This window comes from Squalius cephalus, assembly GCF_949319135.1.
Source record: "Squalius cephalus genome assembly, chromosome: 19".
NCBI lineage: Eukaryota > Metazoa > Chordata > Actinopteri > Cypriniformes > Leuciscidae > Squalius > Squalius cephalus.
Genome location: NC_137140.1, coordinates 28461206 through 28477799, shown reverse-complemented (window position 1 = coordinate 28477799; position 16594 = coordinate 28461206). Strand labels below are relative to the sequence as shown.

The following is a 16594-nucleotide window of genomic DNA, read 5'->3' as shown; positions in this document are numbered from 1 at the left end:
TACTTGTGATGACCATTAGCTCTCACCATTTGACTAATGAGGGGAATGAATTCTTGTGTCTATGGCCCTCCAGAGAGGGACCATCACTTCCCTAAAGCCATGAACTGGCAATGAAACTTATGCGAATGAAGCAAAAGTGTGACCTTAAAAAACCTGGTTGGAAACATGATATATAGAAACAGCATTATTGTTCTTGTTTCACCACCAACAACCTACAATTACAGACTGTATTTTGATCATCTGTCATCATTTATCTCCTTTCTGTATCTTAATTGTACATCACCAGCATTTCTCTATTTTTGGCCTGAGGTTAATATGATGGCAGCTGTTATTTGTAAAGGAAATAGGCCTAAAATAAGCAGTAAATTATTTCACCAGCTATTTATAGCCTGTTATGAAGAATGAAGAACCTTATTCTTTGTCATATTCGTGGTGTTGTGCAATGTGAATTACATAATAGAACCATAAGCTGTAACATGCATATATTAGCCTTCAGATGATTCCTATTGTTTCCCCCTCACATTCAGAAGTTGAATTATCTCAGTCTCTTAATAGAATTGACATGACAGAGCACAAGAACTGGCTGTGCAAACACAAATCGAGCTGATTTTGTGGATGTGTTTTGCTCTCTCACGTTTCGCCTACGGCTCTAGACTTCAGAAATGACAACTATGATAGCTGTTCACACACACACACACACACACACACACACACAAACCTGTGTATAATCGCTTTACTGTGTGTCCAGCTTTTGGTTGGCTGTTGCAGTCGGTTAAGGAAGAAGCATATAATTGAGTTAGATGGCTGTTTGCCACACAGCCAAGTGGATCAGAGCAGAAGAGGGAAGATGACAAATGGGGGAAAAGGCTAAAGAAGACTCGGGGGGAGGGGGGGAGCTTTCTGGTTTAAATTAAGCATCCTAAGACATGGCAATTTATTATGTAAGCTGTTATGATTCACAACACGAAGATGCATCCTGAAAGAAATTAAATATCTCCTTTTAGAAATGTATTTATGCCTCATAATGAAAAAAACAGTTTTGTCATAAATGTCATAAACTGTCATAATATGCAGTTTAATCACACATCATGTGGTACCATCAAAACTGATTTTAAAGAGGCCATATTATGCACTTTTACAAAGTCTTTATTTTGTTTTTGGGGTCTACTAGAACAGGTTTTCATTCTTGAATGTTTAAAAAGCAGATAATTTTTCATATATTTTACATTATTGCTGCACCTCCCTTCCCAGTCTGTAAGAATCGCTCTGTTTAGTTTCGGGCTAGAGTGCAACAGTGCCCACCCACTTTTTCTGCGGTGTTGGTTCTGGAAGTATTTTTTCCATTAATTTCTCCCATAGGGATTTAAAAAAAAATAGTACTTGTTAAAGGTACAATGTGTAGGAATTTCTCCAATCTAGCGGTGAAATTGTATTTTGCATTCAAACGAATTGTGCTCTCTAGCGCCTTGCTTTTTCAAATGCGTGTTGCAACTACAGTAGCCGTTAGGCTATGTACCAAGAAGCTATGAAAACATGTCTTCCAATAGCACTTTGAGTTTAACGATACATGTTCTACTGTTATGCTGCCTATATAATGAATTACACAACCAAGGAATGAAAAAAAGCTTGTAATTTAGACCGTAACATTGACTTACCTGTCGAGAAGAAAGCAGGCAACTTCAGCGTCCCTTTCAAAGTCTTCTTCATTTGCTCTTTCCACCTGGGAGAAGCTGTCCCGATTTTTAACCTCATTTTTTGAATTCGACGAGGCGACGAGGATTCCTTCTCCTGTGGACTTCCTTCTCTAGTGCTTTTTGTCCCTCTCTGCTATTATAGTTTTTCAAGATGGTGGAACGACGTGGAAGCTTTGCGATATATACAGTAAATATAGTTAAATTTATTGCAAAATATGCATATATATATGCAAATATGTAAGTATTTTGAGAGCGTATGGAGACCGTCTCGATTACGTCATTTGCGTTGCTTCGTGGGAGCTAAAGAGCTTGTATGATGCTTTTTGCTGGTTTCGACTCTCTGATTGGTAGAATTTACCGAATTTTATACTTATAAAATTCTTATAATAATAATAAATAAATAAAACTTTGTACTTTTTAACCACAAAAACTACTGTGAAGCCACTCCTTCTGAAAAGGACAATATGTTCTGATTGGTCGGCTGAACTAATAGTGTGTTGTGATTGGTCAGCCACTTCGAACGTGTTTCGAAAATGTCACGCCCCTTACCATAAAGTTTCAAGACACTAACCAGACCTCGTCCCTTTCTTTTGAGTATGCCTTCGGCAGGAATTATTTATATGATGAATATTGTGATGTGTATGTTCCCAAAAAAAAACAAAAACAAAAACAACTCAATCTACAAACTACATTTGAGTTGTTTCAGGGAGTTTAGAAACAGTGCTTAGTGATTTAGAGAATAACTTCCTTTGGATTGGACTTTGTGCTTTGCAAATTTGCAGACCTTTTTCATGCTCAAACAGCAACATTACACACTAAAGAAAGTTGAAAAGCATAATAGGTCCTCTTTTTATTGCATGTGTGTGTTCATTGAAGCTCATGTAATGATTTTCCTCCTGCTGATATTCTCTTTGAGAGGGAAGAAGCTTTAATCTGCTGAAGATCACAGATCAAGTTCAGCTTTGCTCAGATGGTCTTGAGCACACCAGAGATTCTCAGAGATGCTTTCAAACCTCATGAGCAACTCATAATTTATATCTGAGAACTCCAGCAGTACAGAATTTCAAATGCCTTGTATGATATACATCTTGAGAGCTCTTTTGATAGAAAATATCACCACATATTGGCTTCTGTATAGAAAGTATTGCATGCGCTCTTGCAATTTTGCAATAATGGTGTCTTTAAGTACCAATTCGTGTCCTTCTTTCCTTTCAAATGACAGATAATGCACTAGTCACACATAATGGACAGATGTTTGTGAGAGTCAATTATTACAAGTTTGGCAGTACTCAAGGCAAATCAGTCCTTCCCTTTCAGACTTTCTTCTACAGTAATAACAGCACTAAATATATAAATAAATAAAATCACTTTTTCTTAATGGTGAACTAAGTAACTTTTTTACCGAATAGCTTCGGAGTCATTGGAATAGTTATATGACTTTTTTCGGGTTGAATGGTGGTTGTCTCGCACCCCCCAAGCGCCTGTGAGCCGAAAAACCACCCTTGCAACTTCGGGCCGGCGGGCCCAAATTCTGTCATTATTGCGCTTCCTCACGCTGTTCGAACCCGAATGAAGAAGACGTTTTAAAGAATGTCCCATCTGCTTTGATGTCGTTGATCTATAGCAGGGGTGCCCAATCCTGCTCCTGCCGATCGACTGTCCTGCACATTTATGCTGCGTTCCAGTCCAAAATTGTCATGCCCTTCACTCGCTAACTTCCCTTCGTCTCGTTCACTCGGATGTACGTCATTGCGAGTGCCCACTACTGGCGGAAACTGCAATGGTCTGAACTGGAACATCCTAAGCCCTTGATCACTTGGAATCAGCTGTGGAGTTGATTTATTATTTACATTTTGTTCCCTTTAAGAATTTGTTTAATGCAGCATCCAAATGTTTATAGGTGTGTTTGGGTTGTTTTAAATTTAAAAAATATATAATTAATATATCATAGAGTTGTCTGTTGTGGTGGTGATTAGACGAGATCTGTGTTGACGTCACAATCGTACTGCATTGTGGGACATATAGGTGCCTGAAGTGTACATTTGAAGTAGACTCGCTCCCTCGGTCAAAATCGAGGGAACGAGGGTCTGTCCATATAAACTTCCCTCGTCCACTTCACGAAGTGGAACACACTTCAAAATGGCGGCAGGGATTCCCCCGAGGGGAAGTGCTTAGGGAAGTTCGCAAGTGCGTGTCTAAAAGTGGACTGGAACGCAGCACAAATCTCCAACCCTCATCAAACACACCTGCCTTTCATTTTCAAGTGATCCTAAAGACCTTAATTGGTTGCTTCAGGTGTGTTTGATTAGGGTTGGAGATGAACTGTGCAGGACAGTCGATCGGCAGGAGCAGGATTGGGCACCCCTGATCTATAGCCTCTGGTATCTGAGAGTCGCCAACGAGTTTTTCGACAGTGTTGTCAAATATCTATTCCGAAGCTGTAGGGGGAGCTCTATAGAGAAACCTGCGAGCAAAAAGCGAGAATACAGCGAAGAAATTCTCGAAACTGCATAGCCCTGCTTTAATAATATTCTAATCACCACAAGCCCCTAAAATCGAGTCCTATTTTCTAGGAATCTCGGTCTGTTTAGGATTATGAATGTTGAATCTTTATCATTTTCTGTAAATATATTTTAGTATATGTCATGTAGTTAGTATTCTAAACCACTACTTTTATACTAACTAGAAAATAGAAAAAGAAGGGGGACAGTGGAAATGCCCTTGTTTTCCTAGGTATGAACCATGTCATGCTTTTTGGAAATTATAATTTGTTGGTACTTCTTTAAAGTATCTTAGAGTACTGTGGAAATCCCATGATATTATACAGCATATGTTATATCAAAGTACCATTAAATAAAACACCAAGGTGATAGAGATTTTTTTCCGCAGCTTGTTTTGCTAATATTTACCAAGCCTGCCAGTGTTAGTGAAGGACACTATTCGCTCAAGTTGGTGTGCAAATGTATTTGACTGTTGTGTTAATATAATACCCATTGACTTTCATAGTATTTGTTTTTCTTATGGAAATCAATGGGTGTCTGGTTACCAACATTCTTTAAAATATCTTATTTTGTGTTCAACCGAAGAAATAAACTCATACAGGTTTGGAACAACTTGAGGATGAGTAAGAAATTACAAAATTTTCATTTTGGGTGAACTATCCCTTTAAGGTCCAGCCCTTCCATTTGTGTGGATGGTTCAGAGGAGGGTAATTTTGTGTTTAATTATTTGAGCTCAAGTCTAATTATTTGATATTAACGTTATTCTGGGATTATGGCTCCCTGGTGGAGGCTTAACTTCTGAGGGCATTTGTTGTTGGTTGAGGCTATTTAGTCTACTCTGGATATTTAAGACCATGCTGGACTCTCAGATCAATTAAGAAACATCTGTTCTATTCCCCCTGTTTGACATTATTTACATGTAATTCTGAACCAAGACCCAGGGGTCATGTAAGTAGAGCTAAAATGTTCATGATTCAATAGTCTAATGCTTTATGTTTTATACCTGATAAATCTGTTGTGGATGAACTACATCCTCTTGCCTTCAGTCCCTGTCCCACTTACACACTCCCAAATTTCTCACTCAATGTGTCTAGCCAGTAACTAATCTAATTTTGGAGCTAAAGTCTCCTGTCTGAGCAGCCTTTAAGAGGTTGTGTTTCAGATCCAATGCACTCTTAGCCAGAATGATTATTTTTATAACTACTAAATGTGTGTACTATGCATTTGTACATCATCAGCTTGATGATCTTAAAACTTTTTGATCTAAATGCCCAGATGCTTGAAATTAATTTTTTTAAATGTGTTTGTACACTATTGTTTAAAAGTTTGGGGTCAGCAAGATTTTTTCTTTTTAGTAAAGAAGTATCTTATGCTCACCAAGGCTGCATTTATTTGATCACAAATACAGTAAAAACAGTAATATCTTGAAATAATATTACAATTTGATATATCTGGTTCCTATTTTAATATATTTTTAAAATGTATTGGCAAAGCTACATTTTCAGCACCACATCATATCCAGTCTTTACTGTCACATGATTCTTCGGAAATCATTCTAATATGATGATTTGCTCCTCAAGAAACATTTTTACTATTATCAATGTTAAAAATTGTTATGCTGCACAATATTTTTGTGTAAAACGGTGATACATTATTTTTTTCAGGATTTTTTATTAAGTTTAAAAGAACAGTATTTATTTTAAATGGAAATCTGTCTTAACAATTTAATGCATCCTTACTGAATAAAACTATAATTCATCTTACTAACTCCAAACTTTGAATGGACTTACACTCACCTAAATGATTATTAGGAACACCATACTAATACTGTGTTTGACCCCCTTTCGCCTTCAGAACTGCCTTAATTCTACGTGGCATTGATTCAACAAGGTGCTGAAAGCATTCTTTAGAAATGTTGGCCCATATTGATAGGATAGCATCTTGCAGTTGATGGAGATTTGTGGGATGCACATCCAGGGCACGAAGTTCCCGTTCCACCACATCCCAAAGATGCTCTATTGGGTTGAGATCTGGTGACTGTGGGGGCCATTTTAGAACAGTGAACTCATTGTCATGTTCAAGAAACCAATTTGAAATGATTCGAGCTTTGTGACATGGTGCATTATCCTGCTGGAAGTAGCCATCAGAGGATGGGTACATGGTGGTCATAAAGGGATGGACATGGTCAGAAACAATGCTCAGGTAGGCCGTGGCATTTAAACGATGCCCAATTGGCACTAAGGGGCCTAAAGTGTGCCAAGAAAACATCCCCCACACCATTACACCACCACCACCAGCCTGCACAGTGGTAACAAGGCATGATGGATCCATGTTCTCATTCTGTTCACGCCAAATTCTGACTCTACCATCTGAATGTCTCAACAGAAATCGAGACTCATCAGACCAGGCAACATTTTTCCAGTCTTCAACTGTCCAATTTTGGTGAGCTCGTGCAAATTGTAGCCTCTTTTTCCTATTTGTAGTGGAGATGAGTGGTACCCGGTGGGGTCTTCTGCTGTTGTAGCCCATCCGCCTCAAGGTTGTGCGTGTTGTGGCTTCACAAATGCTTTGCTGCATACCTCGGTTGTAATGAGTGGTTATTTCAGTCAAAGTTGCTCTTCTATCAGCTTGAATCAGTCGGCCCATTCTCCTCTGACCTCTAGCATCAACAAGGCATTTTCGCCCACAGGACTGCCGCATACTGGATGTTTTTCCCTTTTCACACCATTCTTTGTAAACCCTAGAAATGGTTGTGCGTGAAAATCCCAGTAACTGAGCAGATTGTGAAATACTCAGACCGGCCCGTCTGGCACCAACAACCATGCCACGCTCAAAATTGCTTAAATCACCTTTCTTTCCCATTCTGACATTCAGTTTGGAGTTCAGGAGATTGTCTTGACCAGGACCACACCCCTAAATGCATTGAAGCAACTGCCATGTGATTGGTTGATTAGATAATTGCATTAATGAGAAATTGAACAGGTGTTCCTAATAATCCTTTAGGTGAGTGTATATATGTATTTAGTATTAATTGAAAACCCCCTTTTTTCCCCTTCTTTCTGTTTTCAGTGGAATTTGCTGGTGAAGGAAAAGCAACCAACAAATATAAAAGTTTCTGTTTTTCACCTGCAGGCAGAGGCATATTTCAGCAGGGCGTCTGAGTTAGAGAAACGTGTGAGAGAGAAGAGAAAAAGGTGCTTTTAACATTCATCTCAGCGCTATATGAACACGCTCGCTATTCACAGTGTTTCCATGGCAACCCTGACAGTGACTCAGACAAACAGAATGCTTGACATTATGACTCTGGCCTCTGAACCAGCTTCCATTTCGGACAACGAAACAAAGTGTAAGGGCATATGTGTTCATTAGTCTTTATATTTGGGAACTGTTTTTTGAAGGCAAATCCTACTGGACTGCTGAAGTATATGTACTTTGATGAGAAAGTATTTTATCTTGTGCTATACTTAGTGTAAGACCCTGTGCCTTTGCTCTTTCATAGATCTCTGTTGTGCTTTTCAAGGGCACATTTCTATTCATCTTTTAAAGTAGTTCATCCAATCAGTCGAATATATAGCCTACGTTTTATAATAAGCAATTATGCAAGAATCCAGCTGTTTCCACTTATCAACATAAAAGTTGTGAACCATAAACAGTTCCGCGAATTGTAATATACCAAAAAAATAACAATTTCGACACTCTAGTCTAGCCAATTTTGATCGTGTATGTTAAATATTAGCGTCAGTCACAGCTGTGCGCTTGTGGCGCAATCTCCTCCCCTCCACGGATTCCCGCAGAATCAGTCAGGAATCGCTATTAGCAAGATGGCGCTGTGTCTTTCAGCACTGAACAGCTCCCATCAGGCTTATTAACAAACAGCTCAATTGGGCTCAAAACATTCGAAGGCAACGAATGCCAGAATTGGTCTCGGGTTTTCTTCTCCAGTCGGACACATAAAGGAATGCTCCACAGGGCGCGCGCGCGCGTTGTTTGGTGCAGAGAAGCAGAAGAAGCAACCGCAGAGACCCTCTCCTTGAAAATGACCAGAGAAGATTCAAATGAACACGGCAATGGCTTGCGGTGAAACACATCCATAATGGACTGCATAACTAGTGGATTTGTCCGGCTATTCCCCTATTCTAGCTCTATAACATGGAGGAGCGAGGGAATGACCTGTTTGACCAGAAAATAAACTCTTTATTTTAACATCAGAGACATCGTTGCTGGACTTCACGTTATCTTCAGCATGTTAGGCACTGTAACACTGCTGATCATGTCTGCGTCGTTTTTCAACCCTAGTTTTGCGCTGAGCTCTCATTTTGACTCAGGTAGGCTTTTTTAATGTTTGTTGTATTAATGTAACTACGTTTTGTACTTGCATTCTGTAAAAACCGTTTCTGTGGAGATGCGCAAAATGCTCGTCTCAGCAGCATATGAAGGGCTGCTAGAATGAGATCTTCTAAAAGAAGCGTTTTGAATGAATGTTTATTGCAGTTGTACACGGAAAACTCGTAATCTGAGAATGTCATTGATTTTTATTGATCGTATTGTATACTTATATTGTATACTTATTTCAGAGCATAAGCCATATAGGCAAAGGCAAACAAAATTACTCAATTTGTCTCCCAGCACGTCCACTGATTCACATGCCAGAGGTGGAGGTGTAAGACTGGGAGATTTATGCACAGGTAGCCAATTCTGATTGAGCAAACAGGACACTATCAACCTCAAGGAAGGCGTGTGTGTGTGTGTGTGTGTGTGTTTGTGTCTGTGTGTAGTGAGTGAAATTAAGAATATGATGACTGATAATGGGGAAGAGTAATCTTTGTGTCATGACAAGATCAGATAATGGAATTAATGAGTTGTTTTAGACAAGTAGCCTACACACTGATATAGAATCATATTTAAAATTACACTTACATACAATTAAAAATGTGCATCTCTGCAGGGCACAGGTCAGCTTTTTCTGTAGCAGTTGCAGCACACTTTCAGAAACCCTCCCCCTTCCCCATGCAGCTCCACATGTATATATATCTGCTATGGGTTATTCATAATATATATTACAGCAGCATGTCTTACTTGCTTACAGCAGCTGTCATTTATACTGTATATTGGCAGTAGCAAGTACTAGCTCTGCAGCAGCAGCAATTATCAACAGCAGCAGCAGATCTATTACACCAAGACCAAACATATTAACATTGTCGAATTTCCATTACCATGCCAAGCACTGTTATTTTTTTATTTACACACTTTGGTTGCTTCAGATGAGAAAGTTAATATTAAGTTATTGCTTAATTGTAATGGAAAAATATACAGTGCATATATACAGAGCAGATGATGGTAAATGCTAATCATTAAGTGTCCTACTTTAACAATTACGCACTTTACTTGTTTTCACACTGCTTTTTTAATTGAAATAAAATACATAATAATAATATCTGTAAATAAATTCTTAGCTTGCACTCATTGAAGCTCCTCTACAAACCCTGATGTTGTCCCAAACCTTTATTTATTTTATTTATTTATGAAGAATCTTTGGAAAAAGATGTTGTCCATGAAACAAAAAAAGCATCATAGGAGAGGTGCATTATAATCCAAGTCTTCTGAAACCATTCAATAGTTTTGTGAGATTTTTTTTTTGCTGAAAATCTTGCCCTCCATTTGCTGTCAAATCAATTACTGTCTGTAGAGGCGTAGGATAAGGTTGGACATCAATGTTGTTCGGTCCCGAGACATTTCATGTCATTGACGTCCAATCTGACGCGTCTAAAGGCACCATATTTGTTCTCCACACAAAGCTATTTCTTTGCATTTCACTGGATTAAAAAACAACAGCATATGGGTTTGGAACAACATGAGGTCGTGTAAATGATGCAATTTTGGGGTGAGCTACCTCTTTAAAGCCTCCCTATTGTGTGAAAATGAGCCATCATGTGGGTTGTTGCCAATGGTGAATGGTATTCCCTCCCTTCTATATTAGGACTAGGCTTGTTGCCTCCTCACATGGTTCCTATGGTTACCAAAATGGTCTGCAGATCCGGAGTGATTCCATTTCTCTTTTTTTTTATTTTTACAGTACCTTTTATGAGATGTGCTATTCTTAACTCTATCAAACCCCTTTTCCAGTATTCTTATTAACTTTCACAGATTGGAATTTCCATGTTTTACAATTTTACATTTTCAATTTGGAGTCGCAGACCTCTTCCCCTCCTCCGCATTTAATTATGTCCGTCAATGGTGATGAAGAGGGGAACAGGCTCTATCTGTCAAAGTGATAAATGGAAGCAGGACTCATTCTGGAGAGGCTAGGAATGATTAGAGGTAGATAAAGGGAAAAAATCTGCTCTCATAGTCCTGCTGGGCTTGTTTTAGACCAGGGTACTGAAGCCTGATTCAAATTGATTCATTCGTATTGAATCTTTGCGACATACTTGTAGACTATCTGTCTTTACAATAAATGTAATGCTTTTTTGTGTTAAGCCTCTGGTGCTCCTCGTGTGGCGGTCAAAAAATGACCAAATGTTTTTTTTATTTCAATTAAATGAATGTAGGCTACTATATTTTAGTCCGATAATGTTTTTTATTTAATATTTTGTATTTTTAGGGTATTTTATGGTAGTAAATTATATTTATGGAATCGTTGTGATCCATTTATTACCTGTTAATCATTTTTTGAATATAGACTTGAAAATTTAATTTCCATAACTTAAACATTGTAAATCTTGAATGATTTGGATCACAGACTAAAGTTTTTTAAAGAAGAAACTTGGCAGATTATTACTGAATTGAAAGTTTAAAAAGTGAATTAAGTTTATTAGTATGAAAATTTCATAAAAATGTATATTTTCCAAAAGAAGTCTTACTCTAAAACTGTTGGAAAATCAAAGCCACAATTTTTAAAAAGTGAACTTTCGGTAAGATTTAGTTTGGGTGCAGTACCAAACATGTCCACTAGAAATTAGCTTCCTATTCGTTTCCAATGTGAACAGTACAAATGTGACTTTTTTTCAGGACCACTTAACCTTTTTGAATCATGTATACAGGATTTTTTTTGTGTGTGTTCACATAGCAAGTGCCAAAACCTTTACCAGGTTTTGTACCATTACGATGAAGTAATTTTTTTTTTTTTTTAAATGACCGAAAAAGGAGTTAAAATGTATTTTAACACCAGAGGGTTAAAAATGTATATGCTGTCACACTGCAGTCTGAAATTTAAGGACAAAATCTGGGAAGAAGTCTGGGACTTTCACCCCATCATTGGCATTTTAAGTGTTTTACTAGAAGGTGAATGACTCACAATGACTAAGTAAGTCAACAGTTTTGACCATGAATCATGATGATGCAGCACCGAGCATCATTACTGCTAGATCTTCTTAATGGATTCTAAAATAAGTGGCTGTTAAGAATGCTACCATGATTTAAAAAATACAAACAGCATGGCTCTAGTTGGACAGTTGATCCTGAGAGTATGTTGAGATTTACTACGACTTATCAGTAATAGAAAAATTGAAACGATAGAGAGGCTTGGCTATTGTAATGATGACATCATCTTTCTGGAAGCAGTGTTTGTTGGGTAATTGCTGGTGGTGTTGGCGGCCATCCCATGCCAGCCTCCAGAGCTCATGTTTCCTGACCGCCAGACAATCAGACTGTCCTGTAGCACTGGGCTCTTCCTGAAAGACCAATTGCTGTTTATTCCCTGCCTGTGTTTATTACCCTGACCAGAGACAGAAGGATCGGTAAGAAAACGTTACAATGGATTATAGTAGATTATATGCAAGTTGATATATGCTAGTGGAGAAAAGGTGAAATTTGACATTGACCATAATGAGATTTTGTGAACATCGACAAATTCCTCAAACCGTCCGAAAGAGTGTTTAGATTGCGGCTGAGATTGAGAAGAGAGGCTTATTTGTGCTCAGTTGTGTTTATGAAAGACGTAGCTGTTACATGATGCTCAAGTGATGGTGAAATGGCTTCGGGTGTAATGTAAACAAGTTGGGATAGGTCAGTGGGTGGTGCGTGGCGCTTTGCTTTACTGTAAATGCAGTTTTGATTTATTTCAGGTTGACTTAATTATTTGGTACAGAAGGTTCTTGAAAGAAGTCTCTTATGCCGTTCAAGGCTGCATTTATTTGATCAAGAATACGTTAAAAATGGTAATATTATTACAATTAAAAATAATTTTTGTCTTATTTAATATGTTTTAACATGTAATTTATTCTTGTGATGGCAAAGCTGAAGTTTCAGCAACATTACTCCAGTCTTCAGTGTCACATGATTTTAATATGCTGATTTGCTGCTCAAGAAACATTTCTTATTATTATCAGTGTTGAAAACAGTTCTGCTGCTTACTATTTTTGTGGAAACCGTAAGGATTCTTTGACTAAAAAGTTCAAAAGAACAGCATTTATTTGAAAATGTATTTAAAATCAATTTAATGCATTCTTGCTGAATAAAATTCAGCAAATTCCCCTCGGCTGTTCAGAATTCGGGTCTGGGCTTTGTGCAGAAGTGCGTTGTGTTGCTGAAACGCAAGATGTATGCCTCATTTTTCTCAAAATGCTGGTTTAAGGATATTGCATGGCTGTTTGCTTGATTTTATGTACCTGTTAGTTATGCATGTAGCTGAAAAAGCCAAAGCTGTTAATTATAAGGGGGTGTCCACATGCTTTACCAAGCTTTCATTTGCTCTCATCAGTTCTATTTTAAATACAGCTCTCCACACCTACTCGTTGGCTCCAAGCTCAGTCATTTGTTCCTTCAGGTTCAGTTACAAACAAGCTCTCATGATTGTTGCTAATGGCCTGTGGCAATGCTGCAGAACTACTTTGAGCATGTGTGTCTGCGTGTGTTTTTGGAGCGAGGAAATAGGAGTATTTTGGAGTGTAGGAGATGGAGGAAGATAATCGATCCTGATTGAAAGCAAGAGACTAGAGCAGTTAGAAAAGGGCTGCCCCCCTCCCTCCCCCCCAAAAAAATGGCATCCATTAATAGATGCCACTCCTGTATGATGGAGTCTGAATGATACTATTTTCTTGCTCTTTATATTGAACTCCTTATTGATTAAGAATCATCATAATTGATATGATTGCACCCAACAGTTGACAGTCTATGCCAGTCCAGTGCAACATTTTCAAATGGTAATTAAAAATAAGAGGTATATGTTTGCTTTGACTCAGACTCAATGAAGAGTTGTCTAATCTTTGTGTGTGTGTGTGTGTTGCCTTTAAATGTGAATGCTTTTCTTGCACTATCAAACTATATTATCAAATCTTTGAGAAAACAAGGCCAAGTGTAAGACAGCAAGACTATTTCAGGGACCTGCAATAATGCCGTGAGTGGAGCTATTCAGTGTAAGAGAAAAGGAAGATGGTGACCTAGAACAGCACTGAAGTACCCAAGGTTTTTCTTTTCCTTGATGAGATGCAGTATAATCATAGCAGGAAAAAAATATTATAATTAATATATACACAAATAAATAAATAACTATGTATGTGCAGGCGGCATCCCACTAAACAATTTTGAATGCCATTTTATGCCCAGAACATTAAGAGGGCTTTGCAAATCCCTTATGTATTTAAGGGATTATTTCTGTTATCTATGTTTAAGGCAGATGTTGCTACAACTTATATACTTCAGTGATGAAACTGGCAGCTGTTTTGCAAACATATTAAAGGAATCCCTCTAGATGGGTCATGACCCCCTGTAACCACCTCCTGACATCACAGCAGTAAAGGGCTGATGGCCCTCAGTGTCTGGTGGAGAGAAGTTGCTCGCCGTCACACTCACTGCAGGCTGCAGTGACCCAGAAAATACAGATGGATTGCACAGCAAAATCACCCACTCAATAGAACAAAATGCTGAAAGGGCATACTGTTGAGATGAGGCATTTGACTGTAGGAGTAGCATGTAAAAAATGACAAATTGGCTGCATTTGTACACAAAGAAAGGCCTTGTTTTAAATCTTGGTACCGTGGTGCTCTGTATGTAGCAGACTTTTAATGCCCTTTACTTCTGTATCAGCACCATGGACAGCTCTGGGGAGAAAAACAAAGGCCATTACGTTGCTCCCATTTCATGTTGAAGTGCAGCAAGGCTAATATGCGAACTCAGTATAAAATCCATTACGATCCTTCGCTCTCTCTCCTTTTGCTGGCATTCTCGAAGGATCTTGTAGAATACAGACAGATATTGAATAAGATACAGGAAAACCCTTAATGCATAATCTGCTCATTGGTTCTTACAGCATTACAGAGAGCCCCATTCGAATCGCTGCAGTCAATTGAGCTGAGAATTCTGTCAATGAAGACAGTGCTCCTGACTGCGCTGGCTTCTATCAAGAGGGTGGGGGACTTGCAAGCATTTTCGGTCAACGAATCGTGCCTGGAATTCGGACTGGCCAGCTCTCACGTTATCCTAAGACCCCAGCCTGGATACCTGCCCAAGGTTCCCACCACTCCTTTCAGGGACCAGGTGGTGAAACTGGAGGAGGCGGACCCAGCCCTATAGCTTTGCTCTGTTCTGTCCACGCTTTACGCCTGTCCATGGACCGAACGCAGAGCTTCAGGACCTCAGACCAGCTCTTTGTCTGTTATGGAGGCCAGCAGAAGGGAAAGGCATGCTTTCCCAGTGTTATCCAATAATCTCATTGTATGGGTCATGCGGACCAACTTTCTCCGGGCATAAAGCCCTGTCCCATCTTCCGCCCCAGTAGGTGCGGGGGGATCAGGTGGCTTACTGGCGCTGCAAGGGGCAGCAATAGTGGCGCTTTGGTAGGGATCCCAATTCGTCAGATCATGTCTGACGTAACGTCGAACGTGACTGACTGATATGGAATGTCTTGGTTACACATCATTTTCTGAAGGAGGGAAAGGAGATGTTACGTCCCGTCGCCACAGGGTCGCATCTTGTGACATCACATCCTGTTTTTGGATTTGTTTAGATGTCTTTGGTCCATGTTGTGTTCATATTTCAGTCAAACTGCACCATTCTATTCGTTTGGAAGAGGAGGTTTACACTAATGAATCACACTAACAGGGCAATCGCACCAGAGATCATTTTAATCAAACCACACCTTAAACCACTTACTTTTTCTGCTTGGTAATTTTATTTTACAACAATTTATCAAACACATCTAATGCTTAAAAAATGTGTCTACTAACTGCCATTTTACATCCTGGAAGCCAGTGTAATGATTTCTATGATAATGAAAGCTTGCCATAGAGGTGTTTGGTATAATGCTTGGAAAAACCTAGCATTAATGTGCTGCATGCGATTAAAGTGTGTGAGTGTATTTGTAATGAAAGCACATGTAAGTGTCCATTAGTATTGCTCTGTCTCACAGCATTTGTATGTGTGATGGAGTGTAAGACAGAAGCGTCGCTGATGAGTTTACACAGCAGATGCTTTTTGATCTATTTCCATAGCAACTTGTGACACAGATGTCACACCATACCATCATTTCGGTCTCATTAATCTAACTCTGATTGGCTTAGCCGGGAGCATTCATTCGCCGGATGCTGAATCACCTCTGTCACCCTGGGCAATTTATGATCTCTAGTTTATGAGGAGGTCAAGTGAGGATGTTGGTGCTGGTAGCTACGTAAAGTAGCCATATATTATACACTTCCTTGAAGTTTTATTTCTTTCTTGAAGTCAAGGGTCAGGTATAAGTGGTCAAGGATACTTATACCAGTTGAATTTAGTTTTACACAGCCATGTTTCCACCACCAGTATGTTCCAGTATAATCTAAATCAGATAAACCCACCGCAAATGGCAGTGTCTTTTCCTTTCTAATAGGCATTTTTAGTCAACAATTTGGCTGCATGAGATATACTGTCCCTTTAAAGATAAGAGATGTGTATCTGTATATCTGTGCATGAGAGAGGTAGAAAAAAAAAATGAAGAGAGCAGGAATGTACATGGCAATCATGAGATTCCTTCATCTTTCCAGTTTTTCCTGATGATTCAAAAATTATTTTATGAATATTCAGCCCATCAGTTCACATAAAGACACACAGATTTGCCTTATACTACCCTGAGGCAAAAAGCCTTCCAACAAAACTAATTTCTTCTAGTAATAGCATCCACCCAAAGTACAGAAATGAAAATAAACAGAATGTAGACTTATGTACAAAAAAGTTGAGTTCTATATAATTGGAATAATTTAAACAATTTTGTTAGGATTATCCCACAAATGTGTGCATGTTTATATATATATAATATATGTATAATAAAAAAGAAAATCTTAGATTACACTGAAAATCTAAAAAAAAAAATTGTTTCCATTTAAACCTGGAAATAAGTTTTAGGATTTTGAACATTTAAACACTAATTAAGAGATTATGATATTAATTTAATTATCCAATGAAACGTTTATTGTTAAACATTGTTAAACA

The 16594-nt window shown here is 38.5% G+C and overlaps 1 protein-coding gene across 1 annotated transcript in view; it reads left to right on the top strand.

Annotated features, from left to right (window-relative positions):
• The first annotated feature begins 7988 nt into the window (after nt 1-7988).
• aatkb (apoptosis-associated tyrosine kinase b) overlaps nt 7989-16594 on the top strand; it is a 48200-nt gene continuing 39594 nt past the window's right edge. The window contains exon 1 of the mRNA XM_079852323.1: nt 7989-8520. Within this exon, the coding sequence (XP_079708449.1) occupies nt 8439-8520 (82 nt within the window). The 5' untranslated portion in view covers nt 7989-8438. The remainder of the gene's footprint in view (nt 8521-16594) is intronic.